General features: G+C 40.5%; 1 protein-coding gene across 4 annotated transcripts in view; it reads right to left on the bottom strand.

The window, feature by feature from the left end:
• Positions 1 to 30: 30 nt before the first annotated feature.
• The window catches only part of Slc9a6 (solute carrier family 9 member A6), a 71,298-nt gene continuing 48,623 nt past the window's right edge, over positions 31 to 22,705 (bottom strand). For 3 of the 4 annotated variants that reach the window (XM_026784758.1, XM_013350501.2, XM_005358487.3), the window contains 6 exons: positions 19,726 to 19,837; positions 18,146 to 18,299; positions 12,231 to 12,261; positions 9,034 to 9,113; positions 5,829 to 5,934; positions 2,384 to 2,656 (listed from right to left, as the gene is read on the bottom strand). In XM_026784758.1, the coding sequence (XP_026640559.1) occupies positions 2,384 to 2,656; positions 5,829 to 5,934; positions 9,034 to 9,113; positions 12,231 to 12,261; positions 18,146 to 18,299; positions 19,726 to 19,837 (756 nt within the window). Of the gene's footprint in view, positions 2,657 to 5,828; positions 5,935 to 9,033; positions 9,114 to 12,230; positions 12,262 to 18,145; positions 18,300 to 19,725; positions 19,838 to 22,705 lie in introns of all 4 variants that reach the window. The other variant, XM_005358485.3, reaches the window with a different exon arrangement.

Below are 22,705 nucleotides of genomic sequence, written 5' to 3'. Positions count from 1 at the left end.
ATAAGCTGGGACTCAAATAACAGCAAGTGGTTATTTGCAAGGCTATAATTTTTTTAATGACAGATTTTCCTAAAAGAAACCACTATAACATCTTTCCAAGTACTCCAAAGGAAAACAAAAAGCACATAAAGATTAGAAGTCTAGTACTTTAACAGCACACTGCCAAACACAGACCAGGATAAATGCCAAGAGATCTTAAAAAATAACTCTGAAAGATGCAATGTTCAAGTCAATCAAACATGTAGGTTTCACAAACAACAGAAAAACAGGTCCAAGAGAGCAATTCACTCATGCATGATGGTTCCTCAGACTGTACTTCATCAAAGTTCATTCAGGTCTTTAATGCCAACGGCTACCTTAACAGAGGTGCTTTTCTTGTTGCATGGAGATGTGTGCACAGATGAGAGAGGGAAAAATCTTCCAGATGAAGACGTAAGCACAAGCTTGGTTCCCCTTTGATAAAGTACTAAAGGCAGATTTAGTGGACTTGAGCGTTATCAGGTTCCTTAATGAGAAGTCTTATGCATGCGGAAAGAGACAGGTTACATAATTTTTCATGCTCAGTATTTATAGCCATTTTTATAATGTGAGCTCAGTAACCTGATAGAATAAAAAGATAGTAGTTAAATTACTGTATACCCTTTTACAACTTGAATAACTGTGTGGGTCAATGATGCTGACATTCAACCCCCCCCAAACATACATTAACAAGAAATTATTTACTGCATGGAGAGCCACACATCATATAAAATGTACACGTCACAGGAGGAGTCCTGCATAGCAGGAAAGTCACTACCACTACATAACACATGGCCACGAGTCAAGGCTGCCACGAAGGGTACAGCAATAGAATTCCTTTAAAAGCTCCAGGAGTGTTTACAATGGCACAGAACCCTTATAGGGAGTAAGTGCGTGTTTTGTTTGGAAGGGCATTTTTCAGTGGAAAATTTGAATGTCATAGAAGTAATTAATTTTCTAATTGGATTAGATTTAAGGCAATGCTACTCAGACCTGGGGGGGGATCCACAAAATTTGTATTTTTTTTTCTCCTGAATCACAAACAGGTCAGAATCAGCATCAAGAAGTATTCCCCTTCCAAGTGTCCAATGTACCTTTAGGTATTTGCAGCATTACAAAATAGAAACCATTTTCATACTATGAATATGAAATAAAAAGCTGTTCTGTGCTCTTCCTTGAAAACCATCAAAAAATAACACATGGCAGCTTAGGCATCCAATATTAAAAAGTCACATGACAATGAAGACAACTACACCCACTTTACACAAAGACACTGCAGAGTACTGTGTTTCTCTTACAGCTGCCTTTGGTGTAGTACAGAACATGAATTAACTTCTAACACCAACTACTGACTAACAAGTGACCACTATACATTGTAAGTTTAAAAATTTTTCCATTTTGCTCCTGATTGGCTGCTGAAGAGCAGCGTTTTAAGTTGATATAAAAAAACTTGTGATGACAAGGCTTACTATACACACAACAACATTGAAGCAGCAATTACATTTTCTATTTCGAGTTATCTGGTATAGAATATTTACATATTTGGGAAGAGAGACCTCCAACACCATCTTATGCCCTGTGTCCACTTGCTCCAGTGCCCCCAAATCTGAAACAAGTGGCCTGAACTATATACACCTATACTTTGGCTAAGCCAGCTGGATGCAATTCCCATGATCTTGGTGTGAAAGAAAAGAAATAAGGTCTTGGAGGTCATTTGTAGCCTTCTTTCTCAGAGCATCAATGTACTGTAGTGAAGAAATCTGTTCTTTTACATCAATTGGGGAAAAACAGCCCCCACACTTCAGTCCCCAACCTGAATGGGGCGAGATCAAAATGCCATCAGCTCCTTGCACCACAAAGGGCCACCAGAGAAAAGGGAAAGAAAGAAGTCATGACAAAGGCAGCAGCAATCAACAAAAGTTCTCCAACAAAGGAACCTCTCCTCCTTAGGTTCCCGAGGGAATAAGAGCTCCCCCCTTCCCTCCCCCTCCCCTCCCCCTTCCCTGCCACACAAATTAATTCACATCACAAGAACTTAGTACTCCAGTTAAGTGTCAGATAAATATAAGAAAGGGTCAATCTGTCACTTTTTATACTTTAACTGAAACATAAAACTAACAGAACACACAACATTACTGTGGAAATAACTTTCTAAAACAGATCCGGCCAATGTAGTGCAGCCAGCAAAACTTAAAGAGAACAGACAATCTGCCTTCTACAGAGTATTTATATTCTTCTATGCCATATAAATAGCATTTATATAGCTTACACATTCAGAGACATGCACTAGGACTTGTAGGTAGTACACATTTCTTCACAATCACATGTGCAAAGTTTATAAACCACTAAGTGAGTATTAGAAAGTTTAGGCTGGACTGTGTCTTGTATCATCTAATGAATTTAGCGCAGGTTCAGAATCATCCATTGGAAGAACCAGGCGTGTTCCACGAATGACTAGTTCGTGGTCCCCAAATGTAAGCTCCCGATCCAAGGCATCTTCAGAATTGTTGCCCATAAATCTCCTTGGGGCACTGGCTGTTGCGGAGTCAGTGTTCACAGTAGAATCCCCATATGTCAAACTGATATCACCATCATTGAGAATAAGGTCGGAGTCATCATCTTTCAATTGCTCCTGGTTCTAAATGCAAACAATATAAAGTTTAAGAGTAGTTAAACAATACAAGAATCAAAGCCAGGCAAGGTGGTAAAATAAGCCCGCTCTTCAGAGAATCATTTCCAAAAGGAGACAATCTGACAACCCTCTACCTAAAATGCCTCGGTGGTAGCCCAGCACACTCTGTATAAAATTCTAAGTCCTACCCTTGACTAAAAGACAGTGTTACTTGTTGCTCTCGGCTTCCTCTCCCATAACCAGCTGCGCCCCCACTCCAGCAGCCTCTTGCCCAGCAGGGTGGACTGAAGCACTGACAACTATCCCACTGTCTTTCTCTTACCTCCTGGCAATCAGGCACGCTGTCCCCTCTGCCCCTCCGAGTCACCAGTCCCCTCTCCTGACTTTCCCCTGGCAGTCTCCTGTGATTTTTCTGCTCTAGACTAGCTGTCCATCCCATGTGCTCCCACAGTGTCTGGGTCTTGCCCTTTGTTTGCAAGTAGCACTCGCTCTTGCACATTATCAGCTTGCCCTCCTGGATCTTAAAAGTCTGGGACCTGGGAGCAGGGAACAGACAAATGAGGCTATGATACAAGACTAAGCACTTCTTATTCCAGCCACACAACACATTACGGCACATGGGGACACATGGAAACTTGCACTACATAGCTGTTTTCCGGGTTCATTAGCTTTTGTTCTAATGGAAAAAAAGTTTCCAAAACAGTATACCTAATACAATTCTATAAAATGGGGAGGTCAATAATATATAGTCCATTTGGCAAAGAAAAGAACATGTATGCAGGTATAGAAACATCTAGAATGGGGGCTGGAGAGATGGCTCAGAGGTTAAGAGCATTGCCTGTTCTTCCAAAGGTCCTGAGTTCAATTCCCAGCAACCACATGGTGGCTCACAACCATCTGTAATGGGGTCTGGTGCCCTCTTCTGGCCTGCAGGCATACACACAGACAGAATATTGTATACATAATAAATAAATATTTTAAAAAAGAAACTTCTAGAATGTCATTCAACATAAGCACTCTATAATAGAGCTACTGGCAAATTTGTTTCTCTGTTTGTGCTTCTGGTTATCAGAAATTTACTATTGCTAGAAATTTCCTTAAATGCTCAGAGATTAAAATAAAAAAAGGTCAATTGAAAAAACAAGTCTATAGACACCCATCAGCTGAAATCACTTCCTGTCTAATATTTAACTAGTAACAACAAACCTAACTAGTGTCTACCACTTGGTTAAAACAGCTTTGTGGCTCCTTTGCAGGTCAGTGGGGGCTCTTTAGCACTTTCTAATCAATGTTTTCTTTTAAGTTTGAGGTCTTGAAGAAATGTAAAAGGCACATTCCTTTTGATCTAGTAATATCCCCTTAAAATCAATTCTACATACTTAGAATTTCTAACATTGAATAAACTTATATGCAAAAGCTTATTGAAAACCACCGTCACCATAAGTGCTGTTTGTAATAGCATAAATAGCACAGGGACACACTCACAGAGAAATGACACTAAGAGGTGATGAAGGCACAGACCAGGGTTAAGCATCTAAACGTCAAGGAATGCCAGAGATTGACAGCAAAGCATCAGATGCTAAGAAAGAGGCCTGTAGGGAAGCAGTCCTGTCTCTATCTTAACCTCAGACTTCTAGCCTCAGAACTGTAAAATACATCACTTTGTCTGTCACAGCAGCCCCAGGAAACTCATAGGGTGATGTGTTGTATTGGCATATACCACAGGGCACATACTGGTTTCCTTTTTGTTTGTGGGTTTTTAATGGTGGTTGGAGACAAGTTTTTGTTTGTTGACTTATTTGTTATTGTTGAGACGGACTCCTGGTTCTAGAAACTGCCTCCACCTCTCAAGAGATGGGATCATGAATATGTGCCATCACACCTGGGACTCCACACACACACACACACACACACACACACACACACACACACACACACACACCCCACACAGAGTTGTGGACCTTTGGGCTGTAGATAATGTAAGTTATTGAGTCTCTGGAGTCTGAGAGCCAAGCCTCTGCCTGAACCAACACCATTACTATGAAGAGTCATGTGGTACAATGGGAAAGACCCATACTTGGGCTACACAGGAGGGATTCAAAGCAGCACGGAGTGTTCTCCCTACACTACTAGCACTATCTGTCAAATGTACAGTGACTCCAAACACAGCTACCGGCCCAGGCGCCACCCTTACACTGCCTACTATTCCTCAACGCCCCATGGAAGCTGCTCTGAGAAACACAATCAGCAGCGTCCCACTAACGCAGGGTTCTGAGTGTTACATTAACGCAGCCCAAACTGGTGGGCATTGTAATAGGGAAGACCAGTCAATGCCATTAAGTGTTTACATTTTAGAATCCAGACTAGTTAGCACGACTTTCACTTTCTTCTTGGTTTAAAATTTACCAAATCATCAATCATGTTAGTAGATAAAGGGAAAATATATGGAATCTAGATTCTGTCTAGCTGTGTCTATGCCTTCCAGCTACATGGACCAGACATGGATGCACTCCCCTAAAACCCCAAAGTTATAGATACTAAATCACAGAGCATCTTTTGTATTTAACAGATATCAAAACTGTCCAGCAAAGCACAGTGTGATATGGCACACCATTTCACTACGATTTTCTTTCTGTGGGAGGAAAAGCTCCATAATACCATATTTTTTAGTTTAAATAAATGTAATGAAATCTAAAAAAAAAATTGTTTGAGAATCCTTTCAACTGAACTGTGACGAGCCTGATGAAGACATAGAAACATACACACCCACGGCTGAAGTCAGGCCACATAATGCAAATAAATTAAAATAAGGAAAACAGGATGACCTACTAAAATCATCTGCTGTAAGATAAGGAATTAGTCTATTTTCAAAAGGTGTTAGTGCTACTTACATATTTGGGTGTATTTCTTACTTGAAGAAAATATACTTACATTCCCTCTCATAGATTTTATACCTCAAAGACCAAGAAATCCAACCAAAATAAAATAAAACCCAGAAATTTAACCTACAGAACAGCCAAATTGAACTTGCTAAAGAATTTGATTCGTGCATAAAAAGCACTTACTCTGGAGCAAGGCAGGGCACGCCTGTAATCCCAGTTTGAGGCCAGCCTGGCCTGTATAGCTAGAACCTGCCTCAAGACAACAGCAGTAAGTAAATAAAACAAACGCCACTTACTTCATATGCTTGGGGGCTGGTGAGGCACCTGGCGATGGGCCCACAGCAGGCTGGAAGAGTGGTAGTGAGAGGAGGCCCACTGTGGGTCAGCAGGGGCTTCAGATAGCTGCGCAGGCACGGTTAAGGGATGCGTGCATTCATTTCTTTACATATTGAAGAGAATGAGGAACTTGTTACAGAGGTGTTGGGGAGCGAACCCAGGGCCTTGCAGGGCTATGCAAGTGCTCTACTTGCTCCTAAACTACACCTCAGCCCCAAATAGTCCCCTTTAAAATGAGCACTGCCACAGCACGCCGACCTCTTCAGAGGCCGACAAAGGGCTTTCCACGTGCAAGCTCATCTTACTGCCATACTACAGCAGTGACAGCAAAGAGAGACCTTTTCACTATCTTCATTTCACAGACACAGACACTGACACACAGAGAGCTCACACAATTAAGGAAATGGGGACATATCTGCTAGCCGATACTAGTCTTTTACTTGTGAGCCTGTTGCATCACATCCCATTGCTTTTCTGCTTTTAGGGACTGAAGAAACAAAAATTCATCCTGAGTTTGATACTAAAGAAAATTAGAGTGAAAGTAATGAACGGTGGTGTTCAGAGGGAAGAATAAAAACTGCAGTAGCGTATACTGATAAACTGGCTTGGATCATTTATTATGGATTCTGATGAATCTGAATGCTCTAGGTTGAATTTCTGTATCATGCTGCTTCGCTTCCTAGGAAGCTCAAAGGAGGTGAAAGAGGAAAGAAAACAAAATCCCAAGACTTACAAAACAACAACAAACAATGTGTAATAAACTCCTATAGCATAGATCCTCATTTCATCAGATTTAGTAATTCAAGGTAATTGTTAGAAAAAAGAAGAAAACACAGGGAAAAGAATGGAGAAAGGACATTATCAAATGAGATCCTGGGGCATGTAGCTTAGAGGTGGAGTACTTGCCTAGCATGCTTTAGGCCCTGGGGGAAATCTGCAGACCACACAAAAGTTATTAGCTATACACAGTGGTGCACAGCTGTGATCCCAACGCTTGGAGGAATATGAACTCAAGGACACACACAGCTACACAGCAAGTTCACCTCAAAAACAATGTTAAAGACAAAGGTTTGAAGCTAGCAAGATGGCTCAGAGGGTGAAGGCATTGCGGAGTCTGCAAGCTGAGTCCCAGACCCAGGCTCCACAGGGTAAGAGAGAACCGACTCCTGTAGTTTGTTCACTATCTCCAGAGCACATTCCTTCTCCTGACAGCCATACACACACGATACATATAAAAATAAATCCTTAAAGGACACCATTCAAACGTGCCTATATTAATAATGTCTGTGTAAAGATTAAAGCTCCCTCTATAAACACACTCTGCCTACAAAAAGCCACTAACAACAGAAATGATATATTCTTTGAATGCTGATATAAAAATGACCAAGGCTCTGTTACTTAGTAGTAAGTACTGAACAGGGACTTGTTATATCAAATTACCAAACAATCTGCCAAAAGAAAATTCTAAAGAGCCCTGTGCCTATTAGAGAAATAAAGAAAAGGCTGGGCACGAGGAAACATGCTTGTATGCCCAGCACTCAGGAGGCAGACACAGGAAGATCATAAGTTTGAGGCTAGGCAGGCACAGGAGGATCCTAAGTTTAAGGTTAGCCTGGTATAACTAGAGAGGCTTTGACCATAACAACAAAACAAGGACTGAGGCAGAATGCTTCTCTAGTATGCACAATGCCCTAAACCTGAACCCCAACTCACTGAATTATGGTTATGCAGAGCCTTCTGGATAAATTACACAGATGTCAGTGAAGGAACAAAGACACAAAAAGAATAAATGTGATCTATTTCAATAAAAATCAAAACCAGCTATACCTAATTCAAGCTGATGGCACTCGGAATCAGGGTTACTCCTCTGTAGGACATGCTAGGGAAGGTGGCACTGACCCAAGAGAGCACAGGGCACCTTCTACTATGCTCTAAATACACAAATATTTGCATGGATAGTAGGTACACAGGGATAGATGGCCAAAATTCATTAAACTGTATTCTTAAGATTCACATATGTCATTGCATTTAAATTATAACTCTATTGTAACAATCTGGCTAAATAAAGGAACTAAAATCTAGACTGATAGATAATTAATTCTATCAGGGCTCTGGGCATTAAAATGACTAGAGTTTAGTTTTTGGTGTTTATTCCTACAAGATTATACAGGAAACTAAGTTCTTTTTATAAACTGGAATCATTGAAATTATTTTGTGAATGTAGAAAATGTACATTTTATTCTAGAAAACTAAAAAATGTTAAATAGGAGGAATGAAAAACCCCCAAGAGATATGGGAATGGCATACATCCAAGATGCTGGTAATGGAGCCAAAAGTAATGACATAATCTTTAAGCAATTTAAAAAACCCCGGCCTTCACTCCCTAATGGGAGCCTTAATGCCACAGATATGCTTGGATTTTTGTATGCACATGGTAATTTAATTTGAAGTACTTACAGAAATAGAGGTGAAAATCTAGTAAACAGAATATAGTAGGCAGTGGCTTCTAATCATGAGGGCAAGAGTATTTTTCCTAAATACACAAGGTTTTTGATCACAAAGGCATTCTGAAAAGAGAATATTTGGTCTTGAGAAAGGCTGAGGAAGAAAAGACATTCTGCCCTTAACTCAGAGGAGAAAGGCAGCTTCTAGAGAAGTGCAGTATCAAACACACTGCATTTCATCTCGTGCTTTCCCCTAAGGCTTCCTTCCACCCTAGCAAGTACAGTGACAAGCAAGGAATATCTCCCATAGAATTCTCCAAATTATCTCAAGGACATCAAATACTAAAGTTTACTCAACAAATAAACCAATATCTAAAAAATTAGCTATGTCATTTAGGCTCTGGATTTCTCTCCGTACAGTCAGTTGTTACTGTAACCAGTGCCTACTGGTTCCCTGGGTTTGCAAAGGAATTCATTGGTGGGAATGTATTTCTACACTTATGGAGAGAGCCAGGTTTTATATTATGCTTCAGGAAGGCAAAAGAGCTGTTCCGGGGCTGCAGCTGTAGCTCAGTACATGCTTAGCATGTATAAGTTGCTGGGTTCGTCCCTAGCATTTCCCCACGCAGACACTCACAGGTGCGCCCATGCTCGCACTGAATCGTTTCACTAAGCTGTGCTTATCCACGCCTGGACCAGCATCTTTTATCATTAAGGATACTTATGATCAAAGTTGTACCACATCCGAAAGAGCCAGGCACTCTCTGCTTTGGTAGTTCTCCTTTCATTTTCAGGAACACCCTGCAGACAGATGATACATAAATCAATACCACAGATGCAGACAGGTTTATTTAGAGCCATTCCTTCGTAGAATCAGAAATAGAGCCTTCACCAAAGATAGTGTCCAACACGGGTAACATTAGCCATTCGGTGGCTTGTGTAGGAAACTGCAATGTTTTTCTAAGCATCTCTGACTCAGGCAGCTTACTAATTGATGATTATATCGCCACTTAAAAATCAACATGGAGTCAGTTCAAGAAAAGGAGGCCATGAATTTGAAAAGGAGAACAAGGACGGGATATAAGGGAGAGGCCAGAGGGAGAATGAAACAGGGAAATAATATGTAATTATAATTTCAAAAAATATAAAAAAATCAATGTGGCGGCCTAAGGAGATGTCTCTGTGACAAAAGTACTTGCCATGCAAGCATGAAGACCCAAGTTCGAATTCTCAAAACCTACATGAAGCCAGGCATAGCAACACTTCTCTGTAACCCCAATGCTAATTAATAGTGAGATAGGATGTGAAGACAGGAAAATTTCTGGAAGCTCATGGACCAGTAAGCCTGGTGTGCATAGCAATCAACGTCAAAGAGATCCTATTTTACTATACCCAAGGCTGGACTCTGACCACATGTACTGTGGTACGTGCATACATACCCATGTGTGAACACACACACGAACACACATACAGCTTAAAGAAAAGTCGGTGTACACTAATTCCCCTCCTCAATCTGAAAGACTTGCACTGCCGACGCAGTGGCACCTACAGAAGAAAACAGCTCACCCTATATTTGGAGAGCTGTGCCATGGACTTCAAAAATAACTGGCCTTTTCAAGTTGCTACTATGCTCAGAACACAGTGGCAAAATGAAAACAAGGAAATGCTATGGCAGAACTCACTGACTAGGAGGGAGACTAACCCAGCAAAAAGACAGCTTCTAAAATAGCTTACAAAAATATGAAATGCCCTCATTTGTAATATGGGATGATCATAGTCAGTTAGGCTATCCAGCTCCAGTCCTGGCTCACTGACATTAATTATTGGGGCAAACATCCTTCCTTCTCTGGGCCTGAGTTTCTTCACATATAAAATGCAAGCAATACAGATTCACCAAGGCCCTTTCCAGAACTAATGTTCCATGGTTCTGTGACTTTTTTAAGGGCATAGAGTTTAGAGTCTAGGTTTTGTTTCTTTCCTGCCCTTTCAATCCCAGACAGTTTATTTTGCCCCTCAACTTGAATCCACACATACATAAATACTATAAAAATATCTAAGAATATTGCATGTGCTCACAAGCACGCAAGAACTTCTGAACTTGCTTTTATATCATTAAGTTTCTCATGACTTCACTTCTTATTTTCTTCTTTAATTTTTGCTGCTGGGGAGGGAATCCAGGACCTTGTGCAAATTAATTACACGTTCTATCAGTGAGCTATACTTCTGATCCGTGGAACTGCCTCATTTTCAAAGTTTTACCTTCACTTCTTTTTAAATTTATTATTACTATTACTACTTTTACTGCTACTACTATTGTATTGTTGTTGTTATTATTTATTTATTCATTTCTTTGTTTATTTCTTTATTTATTTGGTGTATTAGAGACTGTTGTCTTCCAGCATCTGTTCCAGGGATTGAACTCAGGACTTCCAGACTTGCTCAGCAAGCACTTTCACTCACTGAGCCATCTCGTTGGTCCTGCCTTCACGTCTTGTAAAGCAAATCATCTACAGTTTACCATATAACTACTGTGTACCCCTAAGCTTCATACTGACTAGAATGTTCCTCAAGCCTCATAATGGACATAAGCAATTACTGGTAAACAATGCAATTGAGATGCCCATGGGGTTTCCATTTCTCAATTGTATCTCTTTTCATCTGTGTGTGTGGGGGGGGTGCACACGCACAGTATGCATGCGGAGGTCTGAGAACAACTTTATGGAGTCACTTTTCATTCCACCTTTACGAGCTCTCCAGGAATCAGTCAGGCTTTTCAGCAAGCACCTTTACCCACTGGGCCGTCTTGCTAACGTCTGCCCATGGGGTTCGGAAAGCAATGGAAAACTATTTCTTTCTGTTTGCCACAACTGCTAGTCACCTATCTGGCTCTTTCCCTTCTTTCTCCTTCATGGTGAAGGGTAACAGGGCGTGCAAAAGTAATGTTTTATCACTACTGAGACGCAAGCAGCCCTTGGAACTATCTCAAAAGCCTGGCAGGATGAAAAAGTATATAATCTGGTTTGTCCAGGGAATTCTACTTTAAGAATCTGACCACAAAATTAGCAAGAACTTACTATATCACATGCACACACGCACACAGTCATCACTCAAAATTAGCACTTGGGAAATGAATCAAGTAAATGCTTTCTTTTAAAGCATACAGTGCAGAAAAATATACCACGGCTTCTTTCAGAAAATAATAGGAATTATGTTTCAAAAGATATTTTCCATCTTCAAAAACCTCATGTAATGTGTACTAGATAACCACTTACTCAGTGGTGCTCAGAAACCATTACAAAAGAGGGTGGAAAATATCAGAAAGGGTGGTCAGTCTCATGAGGGCAGACAGTTCTGCTGTGTTCGGTCTACAAGTCTGCAGATCATAGGGGCGGCTGAGAAACTGACACACTGAAGGAAGGAAGTGAGGCGTTGTATTGGAAAAGTTGAGGCTTATGCTAAGAGAGTGTAACCCCCTAAACATGCAGGGGGACCAGCTGGACATTCAGAAGATTCTAGACAGTTCTCAAGGGCAGCTGCTGGTCATCCAATTTGAAAGTTACACAGGAAGAGCAGCTGGAGTGGGGCTGACATCAGAGACAAGCCTTCATGCGCAACCAGAGTGGAAAAAGGCTACCCGTGCCAGAGCAGTCACTGGAACACCCAGGCGCACTGAAGAGCCTATTCTCCTCCATGGCAAAGCCCCAGGATGGCCACAGATAGGAAAGCTGGCACCCTTGATAGCCACTTGCTGTCTAAACTATGGTTCTGTTTCATGGAGTAGTGAGAAGTCAGACATGTCAGTTAAAAGCAAACAAAACAGGATCTAAAAAGCGGCATGAAGTCTAAGAGAGACAGTTTTCTTTCCAAACGAATGAACACTGGACAGAAATGCCAGGGACAACACAAGCACATATTTACCAAATGTTCTTGGTCTGAATCAACACCAACCCTAAAGGAAAAACACAAAGAGAAAATGAGATTTTGGAAGCCAATAGAAGATCTACTCACATATGTACGCTGTCAGGCAAATATTTTTCTCAACACAGAAGCTCCAAAATGGTTAATGTTCCCTTTTCTCTATAGGTTGTGGGGGACATTTCTGACAGCCTTCCACTTTCTTTAGAAACAGCCTTGGGTCTAAGGCAAACAGGGCAAATGTTCTATTCCTAAAATCCCACTTACCAGTTTCAGTAAAATAGCATTTCTTCTCTGAATGTCAGTCCACTCTAAGTAGTGAGGGAGAGAAACTGCCCCAATTACTCAGTAAGAATGATTAGAAAGATTCCAACCACAGCTGGAGCACGGCTCTCGTGGAAATATTGTTAAGAGGACAGAAGGGGGTTCAGTCGAAGGGGACTGCAGGGTAATTGATGGACATCAACCTTGGTTCCTCATAATTCCTATGTACCTACATCAAATTCCTTCTTTGGGCATCCCAGGGAACAACTTCATTGGCCTGTTCTGAGTCTCCTCTCTAGTCTTGGAACTTGCCAACTCTGTTCTTTCTCCTGCCCTGCCTGTCAGCCCTCCTCTCCTTCCATCCCCGCTGTTTCAGCCCTTATCCTGACTCATGGATTCTGTTGAGTAAGCCTTTCCAGCTGCCAGGCTCTCGCCGAGAGTTAACTCTGGATAGCATGGAACTCTCTAGGTCACTGTTTTCACAGAAGCTTCTGAAAACAACTTACAACCCTGAGTGTCACGTCTAAAGTACTTTGTAGGACATCCGAAACTTTGGACCCACTAGTGACCACCCTTTACTCCAACCTACCTTTCCACCCCCTCTGCCAGTCAATTTCTTCCATATGCCCTATCATACTCTAACCCTCCTCTCCCAGACCCTTGTCAGCTCCTAGAGTCAATACCTTTGTTTGTTCATGCCCCTCCTTCCCTCAGTACCCTCAGTTTTCTACTCATTTGTCAGGTGCCAAAGTAGCTGCTCTATGAGCTGTTCACACAGAATCACCTCCCTTTGTGCTTCTGCAGCACAGAGTTCTTATTCTAGACACACTTCACAGCACAGTATAGTTATTTACCTGTCCGTCTCCCCAAAAAGACTGTGAGCTCCTTGAGGGTAAAGGCCATGTCTCAATTCATCTCTGTATCCCCAGAGTCTAGCATAGTACCTGACATACAATAGGTGCTCAAATGTTTATTAATTCGGTTACCAACTACAGACAGCACAGACAACACAGCAGGACAAGAAGCTGTAGCAACATCTGCAAAGACAACACTCAGAGGAGGAAAATGATACAAAACTCTATCTGGAATGCAAGGGAGTCATGGTCAAGTATTTGAAAACCGATGACCATGACCAGATTGAAAACTCAAACAAAGACTCATTTTCACTTTGTTAAAAATGGCCAGACACTGTTTAACAGCTTCCCAGGCACAGTGGATTCTCACCACATTTATGCATCTCAAGTGACATCTAGTGGTCTAGAGGGTAGAACATTTAAACATTCAAATGGCACATTATCCAAAACCAATGGAATAAACATTTATAGAGCACTTATTATTTGCCAGGCACTGCGTTAGGCACAGGGCATAGACATGAATCAAACATGGTCCTGTCCTCAAGGAGCTCACAGACTAGTGGAGAAACAGATTCAATTATAGCAGACTCAGAGTTTGCTGTTAAGACACGATGAGTTCAGGACTAATCCAGGGTAATTTCTAGCTATGTGAGCTCAATCAGGCTATGTGGCCCTAAGGACTGCAATTATGTCACACAGAAAATGGAGCTAGTATCACCACCAAGTGTTGCTGCAAGGATTAAATGAGAAAATGTACTGAGAAACTTTTAAAGGCTTGATGCATCACTAGTGCTAAGTAGTGGATAGCTCTTCTAGAAATACTGCATCACAAGGATGAATGGGATAATTGCTGTGATAGACAGACCCAATGCTACACAGCAACTCCAAGAAAAAAGAATGGGGGAAGGGGAGGGTGGTTCTGTCAGTTCCTAAGAATGAAAGAGAATCCCAGGCCAAGCAAAGGCTCAGAGACAAAGAAATGCAGAGCATGTGTGCTTGCTAAATGACAGGGTGCCAACTGTGACTGTCAGAAATTAGGTGAAAGGGTGCAAGCTGATTCATTCACTGGGGAGCCACTGCTCCCGAAAGAGAGGACATAATCTTTTTACACTGGAAATTAGAGCATGTCACTCCCTTGCTTTAATATCCTCAAGATGTCCACTGTATTTTCAAATCCAAAGTCTTCACTATATACAAGACCCTACAGGAGAGCCAAACTACAACCCTCATGTATATCCAGTGATAAATAAGGTCCTGTTGGAACACAACCATACTAATGTGATTCCACATCACCTGTGGCTGCTTGTGACACCAGATCTGCGTGGCTGAGGCAGATCACATGACTGAGGGGGTCTAAAAGCTTTGCTTCTGGCCCTTCACCTTTACGGTCTTGTCCACCTTTTTTTTTTCTACTTACCATTTGATCACTCTCATCATGTAAGCTTTTCTCTGTGTCAAACAGGCCACATATGTTCCTGCCTTGCGGCCTTTGCTGCTGGACTGCTCTGTCTGCTCTTCCTGGTCGTCGCTGAACTGGCCAGACGGAGCTCAAATATAACCTTCCCAAGAGGCCTTCCCTGACTTCTTTGTATCATATATACCACATTCCCAGTCACAATCACAACATCTTAATTTCCATCACATTTAGTATCATCTAAAACTGTCACGGTCATTTATTTATTTACTATGTTTTTTCTTTTATCACTTTTCTAACAAAATGGGAATATAGGTCTTTTCTATCTTTTTATTGTCACTGTCCTTTTGAATAAGGTTACTTCATTTTAGCACTACCGATATTTGGGGTCAGATAATTCTTTAATTGCAAGTCAAGACAGTAGCCAAGTCTGTGCTCTGTAGGATGCTAAACAGAGTGCTGACCTACTAGATAGCAATGGCAGTCCCTTCTCCTAGTGGTGACTGTCAGCAATGTCTCCAAATATTGTTAATTATCCTCCAAGAAGACAAAATAATCTGCTAAGAACTAGTGAGTTGGAAGTTGAAACAAGGAGTGTCCACCAAACTGTGCGTGCTCAATAAATACTTAGTGAGTCACTGCATAGAAGGCACACTTGAAATGTTGTGCAGAGCTGTGCAGATTCTAGTTTGCCAAATCCTCACCACTCCAGGGAATGGGAGTCATGCTACACATGGAGAAACTGAGGCTCTGAACCATCAAAGGCCTTGCCCAAAATTAAGAAGGAAGGAGCAAGAATGCAAAGGTTAAGTTGGTGGGTACACAAATCTTCAACAGTCCCAACTCAGCAGCTTCAAAATTACAGCACTAAATAGGTGGAAGAGAAGAGGTGCTTAAAACACAGCCTTCACCTTTACTCCCTAATATTGCTAAGAAGTAAAAAACTTTCTAGGCTTTAAATGCTAATAAAAAGATAAACTAATAATAATTACAGAATAGTAAATGCCTTAAAAGTACTGACATTTTCTATTTATGCTAATTAAGAATTTACTAATAGTTAAAATAGAGAAAATGAAAGATATGTGATATAACTATTAAGTAAATGTGATAAATAACATTTTAAGTCAATACATGTTTAAAAATTAAAGCAATAATGTGAATTAAAATATAAAAATTAAGACTATATGTTTCATAACTACTTGACATGCTAGTCTGATTCACTGCATTCAATAAAGTACCCAGTAAGGACTATAAAAATATATAGCCTCACTTGAGAGTGGAGGGAGATGAGAGGGGTTTAAGGAAAGTACCTGAGAGGGATCAGAGGGAGGAAAGTGATATACTTCTATTTCAATTAATTAAAACATTTAAAAATTAACATATAATCTCTGTTCACAAGCAGGCCCAAACACTGCAATAAAATAAGAAACTAAGGAGTAGTCTAAAACTATAGGGCAGTGGATATGATTAAGCCTCCAGCTGTGCTGGAAAGTAGGCAAGATGGGGCCAGGCAAGGAGCTTTCAAATCTAGTGACAGAGGTGGGATTTCTTTTCTCTCTGGAGGAGGATGGTAAGGATGGGGCTTTTGTTTGCTGCGAGTAGAGGGCAGTGAGGGGAACAAACTGATTTTCCACTGATGAGTTCTAGCTCTTCTAAGCTAGCTCACACTGGTTTGACTCTCCCTGCAAGAGTCTTCAGTTCCAAGCTTTTGAGAAAAGAAAGCAGTTTACTCCTTTCAAAATTTACCACTCATTTCTTGATGAATCATGTCTGAAGGAGCAAGGAACAGAGGTTCCTCTGTCTACCACTTAATTATTTGTAGAATATTGGGCAATTAACAACTCTTTAAAGCCTGTATTTTTTAGAAAATAGTTACTATGGTTACTAAACACACTTAACAGAATGCCTGGCACATAGTAGGTGCTTAATAAATGTCAAGTCCTCTTACAAGTGGTAAGTAGGATTATAAGAACATTACTGGATGTATAAAAGCATATGCTGTACTATATTATCTACTATACACAGAAATAACACAAAAATTAGAAGGGATTTGAATAGTAAAGAGAGATTAAGACATTAACAACATTTACTGTGTAATTAAGGGTTAGCTTGTCTTTGAATAAAAGGCATAATAGAAAGTAAAAAGAAGCAAATGACAGATTCTCTTATTAGGTGAAACATTGTTTTTTCAAATGAGGTCCATATATCCTGGAAGCTTGGTAGCTCTTAACATCTATGACATTTCAGCCAAACACAGAACTGCAATCCACAAAGACTTCAGACACAAGCTGCTGTATCCATGGAAACAAATGCAGAACTCGAGATACAAAAGAGCTTTCAAACTGAATACATTAAGCAGTACACACTGAAGACCATGACTACATCACTTTGGCCTTGGTAGGTTTGTGAGGTCAGAAATGGTGCTGACTGGAAAGATGAAAGGAATGATAATGTCTAGTACTGATTAGACTTTGGTGAACTGGACTCTTACACAATGCCGATGGATTGAATTTGGTAATCTGACCAAAAGCCTCAAATACATGTGTATCTTATGGCTTAATCAATCCCCCTTCCGAAAATGCATCCTAAAGAAATAATTAAACAAGGGCACGGTGGCTTCGAGCATTCATCTGTTAGTAGTGACAGCAAAACCCTCAGATGGAAATAGCTAAAGCCTAAAAACAATACAAAATTACAACAGGAATTTGGTTAAAGCAACCAGGATATATGCTGTTATTGAAATAACATGATATTTAGCAGGGCAAATGCCCACGCTGTACACATTTTCTTCTGTCATCACATCTCAAAACCAGTCTGAAGAGCACTTCAGTGTTGCCCATTTGCGGAAATGCAAAGCAAAGGTCTGGACTGCTAACCTTCAGAGTAATAATAATGCTTTTCATGTGTATTTTAATAACTAAAGCTTGCCTGAAGATCAGAGAGTAAAACAGCTGTACTGGTCAGCCCTACAGACCAGGCATTGGTGGCACACACCTTTAACCCCAGTAACCACAGTGGTTTGCCATAGAAACCGGGAGGTCGTGGTGCATGCATTTAATTCAAGCCCTAGAGAGGATTACAAGATGGGAGGAGACAGCTCTCACACAGTCTCATTCCGAGATTCCTGGATGCAGCATTTTCATTTCAGACTGAGGTACAGATAAGAGTCAGTGGCTGGCTGTTTTGCTTTTCTGACCTTCAGGTCGAACCCCTTTCTGCCCTGGGTTTCTATTAATCATGTTACATTTCTGTATTATGCTATGCACTTTTTAAGAAGGAAAAGAAATGAAAAGATTTGACCAAGCTTAAAATCTTCTAATGACTAAAAATAAAAGTAAACTGAATTAACATGGAATATGAAAATGAGGTCCCCAGTTCCGACTTACCTTATATGCAAGCATGACAACATGGCAGTAGTGCCACCACCAAATACCCACACAGTAAAAAACACAATCAGAAGTGTGGTGCTGAACATCATTTGGCGTGCATAAGTGGCAGTATCGCGAATGGCCAAGGCAAAGGCCATTGCACCACGAAGGCCTATAGGAAACAGCGGAAGAATTTCTTCAATAACTCCTCACCAATGTAGACTATATAAACTCAGAGACATAAAACATAATCTCAAAACTTGAGAGCATATAGACAAATATAAAATATTTAACATATGTAAAGAATGACCGCCAGAGTTAGTATATAATACTGACTTTCATCGATTTTCTGCTTGTTTGACTTTTCAGACAGGGTCTTGTTACTGTAGCTCAGGCTGGTCTCAAATTTACAGTCCTCCTGCATCAGTCACACAAATGCTGGGGCTGCATGAATATGCTACCATATCCAGCTCGATCTCTTAACAATTCTTTAAAATTTACTAACTTATGTATAGTAAATTCAATTTATAATGTTTTGACAATGGGACCATTGCCACAATCAAAACAGAGCTAAAATTTTACTCTTCCTGTCCAAATTACTTTGTGCTACCCATTAGCCCAGTTCCTCATCGCCCCGGCCTGCTCTGCATCACTATTATTTTGTCTTTTAAAAATACCACATCAGGCTGGAGAGATGGCTCAGCAGTTAAGAGCATTGGCTGCTCTTCCAGAGGTCCTGAGTTCAATTCCCAGCACCCACGTGGTGACTTACAACCATCTGGCATACATGCAGCTAGAACAGTCATATACATAAAATGAAATAAATAAAATCTTAAAAAATATATCACATTAATAGAATCATACATGTAAATTTTGAGACTGACTTCCTTCATTCAACATAATACTTCAAAGACTCATCCATGCTACTATGTGAATAAAAGTTTGTTCTTTTTATCATTTAGGAATTTTCCACAGAAGGGCTTTATCAGGTCCTTGCTTCTCTGCCCCATTTGTCCACTGAGAGACAGACAAATACAGGTCTGGTGGTGGGTCAGCTACACAGAAGGCTGAAGCAGGAGAGTCACAAATAAATTCAAGGCTTGCTTGAACTATACAGTAACTTCAAAGTCAGTCTGAACAACTTAGACCCCATCTTCAAAAGCAAAACTTTTTTAGGGGGAGAAGCTGGGGAAATATAGATATAGATAATATAGCATCTTAATGGTAGAGTGTTTGCTTGGCATGCCTAAGGCACTAGGTTCAATCCTAGAACTGAGCAAAAGAAAAAAAGCAAGCTATTTGTAGATTTTTGGCAGTTATTGGCTAGAACTGATATAAATATGCACTTGCAGGTTTTTCTGCAAAAAATTATGCATCTTTAACTTATTTACTTTGTATGGTGTATTTTGAAACCGAAGATTTGGAAGTGGAGTGTGAAAAGTTCCCACAAAAGAGACAGGGAAATGGTAAGAAGTTTTCTATTTGAGGATTCAGTGTCAATGTTTCCAACACAATACCTCCATCTTCAGCTATCGAAGTTAGCATATGTAGCGCGAATGGTAGTTTGGGGGTAGAAAAGAGAAGAAATTGCAACTTACCAGCAAACATCATCATGTGCTGAAAATTTGATCCAATCTTACTTCTTCTGCCCAAATTAAGTAAGAGAGACAAGGGATAAATATTGGCAGCTCTTCCCAAGAAAATAGCAATCTAAAATCATTAAGAGGTTAAGGATCATTGCTTTGACTACTGGTAATATAAGCTACACATTTGAGACGGCGAGCAAGCACTCTGTCTAACACAGTGCTGTCTGTCATAACGGTCTATAGCCACAGAGCAGCTGGAATACAGTCACTATGACTAGGGAACTGCCAGTATAATTTTATTTCATTCAAATGAATTTAAATGGAAATAATCACATGTAGCTAGTTGTTATCAGACTTGATAGCGTATGTCCACCATGTAGGAGATTTACAAAGTGAAGAAAAAGATGTATAAAAAAGGGCCTTCTTTATGATCAACAGCACAGACACATCATTTCCACTGCAGTGTTGAGAGGAAGAAGAGTCATGCCAGCGAAACTGCCTAGTCCTTCCTAAAAGTATAAAAAGGGCAGCTCAGTCACTTCATGCCATTGAAACTCCTGCAAAGCCCTGCTGGGTCTCACGAAATGTACACAGCAACCTGCAAAAAGATCAGATTTCACGTCAAGTCAGATGGGTCTTAAGTAAGAAACAGTTTGGGTGTCTTTTTCTCCATTCATTGTCTCAGAAACCGTGCTTTAGAATTACAAATTGCACTGCAGGGTAAACAATGCCATCCCCACTACATTTCCTAAAAGGACTCGAAAGGGAAATGGAACAGTAAAAGCAAAGCAGCATGGTTGAAAGAGTGCTGATGCAAACACCTTTCAAAGAGAGTGCAATGGCTAAGGCCAACGGCAAAAGGGTGCATGTAACAACTATATACTGATTACCTTGGCATAAGAGGTAGAAGCAGGAGGGCAGGAGTTGAAAGTTGGCCTTGGATAAACAATGGGATTGAGGCTAACCTGAGATACACGAGACCTCACCTAAAATTCGATCAACAAAAAAGAGAAAATGGAATGTTTGTTGATGGAGTTGTTTTCCAGGGAAGTACTAACAATGCTAGCAATGTCATATAGCCAAGAGTACATACACCACAGTGGTCCCATATAATTATAATGGAGGTGAAAGATTCTTTTTGTCTAATGACAGATTAACATTATTCACATGTCTATGCTGATGCTGGCACAAACAAACCTACTATGCTGGAGAGATGGCTCAGAGGTTAAGAGCATTGCCTGCTCTTCCAAAGGTCCTGAGTTCAATTCCCAGCAACCACATGGTCTGGTGCCCTCTTCTGGCCAGCAGGCATACACACAAACAGAATATTGTATACATAATAAATAAATAAATATTTGGGGGCTGGAGAAATGGCTCAGTGGTTTAAGAGCATTGCCTGCTCTTCCAAAGGTCCTGAGTTCAATTCCCAGCAACCACATGGTCTGGTCAGCAGGCATACACACAAACAGAATATTGTATACATAATAAATAAATAAATAAATATTTAAAAAAAAACAAACCTACTATGCTGCCCCATATACAAGAACAGCAATGCAATTATGTGTAGTCCACAATAGCTGGTAAGAAGTGATTGTTATTGGTTTTACATATCTACTATATTATATATATTTATATATCTACTATATACTTCCTGTCATTATTTTAGTGTATTCTTTCTACTTACCAAACAGAAAGTTTGCACCAGTTGGGGAGATGGTTCAGTAAGTAAAGGTGTTTGCTGCTAAGCTTGAGAACCTTAGGCAATTCCTGGGACCCACATAGTGAAGGAGAGAGCTGAGTCTTAAAAGTTGTTCTCAGACAACCACACACATCCCATGGCATGAGTAAAAAAGTTTACTGTGAGCGAGTGATGGTGGCGCACGCCTTTAGCCTCAGCACTTGGGAGGCAGAGACAGGTGGATCTCTGTGAGTTTGAGGCCAGCCTTGTCTAAAAGAGCTAGTTCTAGGACAGCTAGGGCTGTTACTCAGAGAAACCCTGTCTCAAAAAACCAGAAAAAAAAAAGAAAAAAAGCTTCCTGTGAAATAGCATGCTGTTAAATCAGCAACAGCCCCCAAATATCTCATATTTATCAACTCTCCTAACTGAATCAAAAAGCTCCTTTAAATAACTTACTTAGATCATGTAGGTTTACATAAATATATTGTATGATGCTCACAGTGACCAAACTGCCTGATGACGCATTTCTCCAAATGTATCTCCACCTTTAAGCAGCACATGAGCATCTACATACTGCAACTGGACAACTAAATAACTGAATGGACGTGTACTAACCAACAAGGGAAACAGTGCTCTGTTGATGGTAACAGGTTACAGTTGGAGACATCAGTACAAACTCATGACAGGAGATGCCAATGGTTACAAACAAATATTTATGGATGGATGGATTATGTACATGACTTACTATATACATGGACAGCACCTTCCTCTGTCCACGGACAGGGTCTAGGACAGTGTTCTCCACTTCCTTAATGCTACAACCCTTTAACACAATTTCTTATGTTGTGGTGACTTCCAAATATAGAATTATTTTTGCTGCTACTTCATAACTGCAGTTTTGGTACTGTTATGAATTGTAACACAAAAATGTGTGTTTTCTGATAGTTTTGAGTAACCCCTGTGAAAGCGCTGTTAGGTCTGCAAAGGGGTCGTGACCCATAGGTAGAGAACAACTGGTCTAGAAGACCAGTATCCCTGAGCACACCCAAACCCAGATCTTGGTTTCCAATACCATCTTTCCCAATAAAAGGATCCAGACTTCCTTGGAGAAATGGACAGTTCTTGGTCATAAAGTGCACAAAATGAGCAGAAGCATCTTATACTTCCAGAAAGTAAGGAAGTGTTAAAAAACAAAACCCCAATCCCCAAACCACAATGACATGGCATGTCAAATAGAAGTGGGGGGCTACCAAACAAGCTCCTGATGACTAAAGCTGGGACAGTTTGAACAAGTAAATTTTTTTAAATGTAAAT

Source organism: Microtus ochrogaster, chromosome X (genome assembly GCF_000317375.1).
Source record: "Microtus ochrogaster isolate Prairie Vole_2 chromosome X, MicOch1.0, whole genome shotgun sequence".
NCBI lineage: Eukaryota > Metazoa > Chordata > Mammalia > Rodentia > Cricetidae > Microtus > Microtus ochrogaster.
This window is presented reverse-complemented; position numbering and strand designations above follow the sequence as displayed.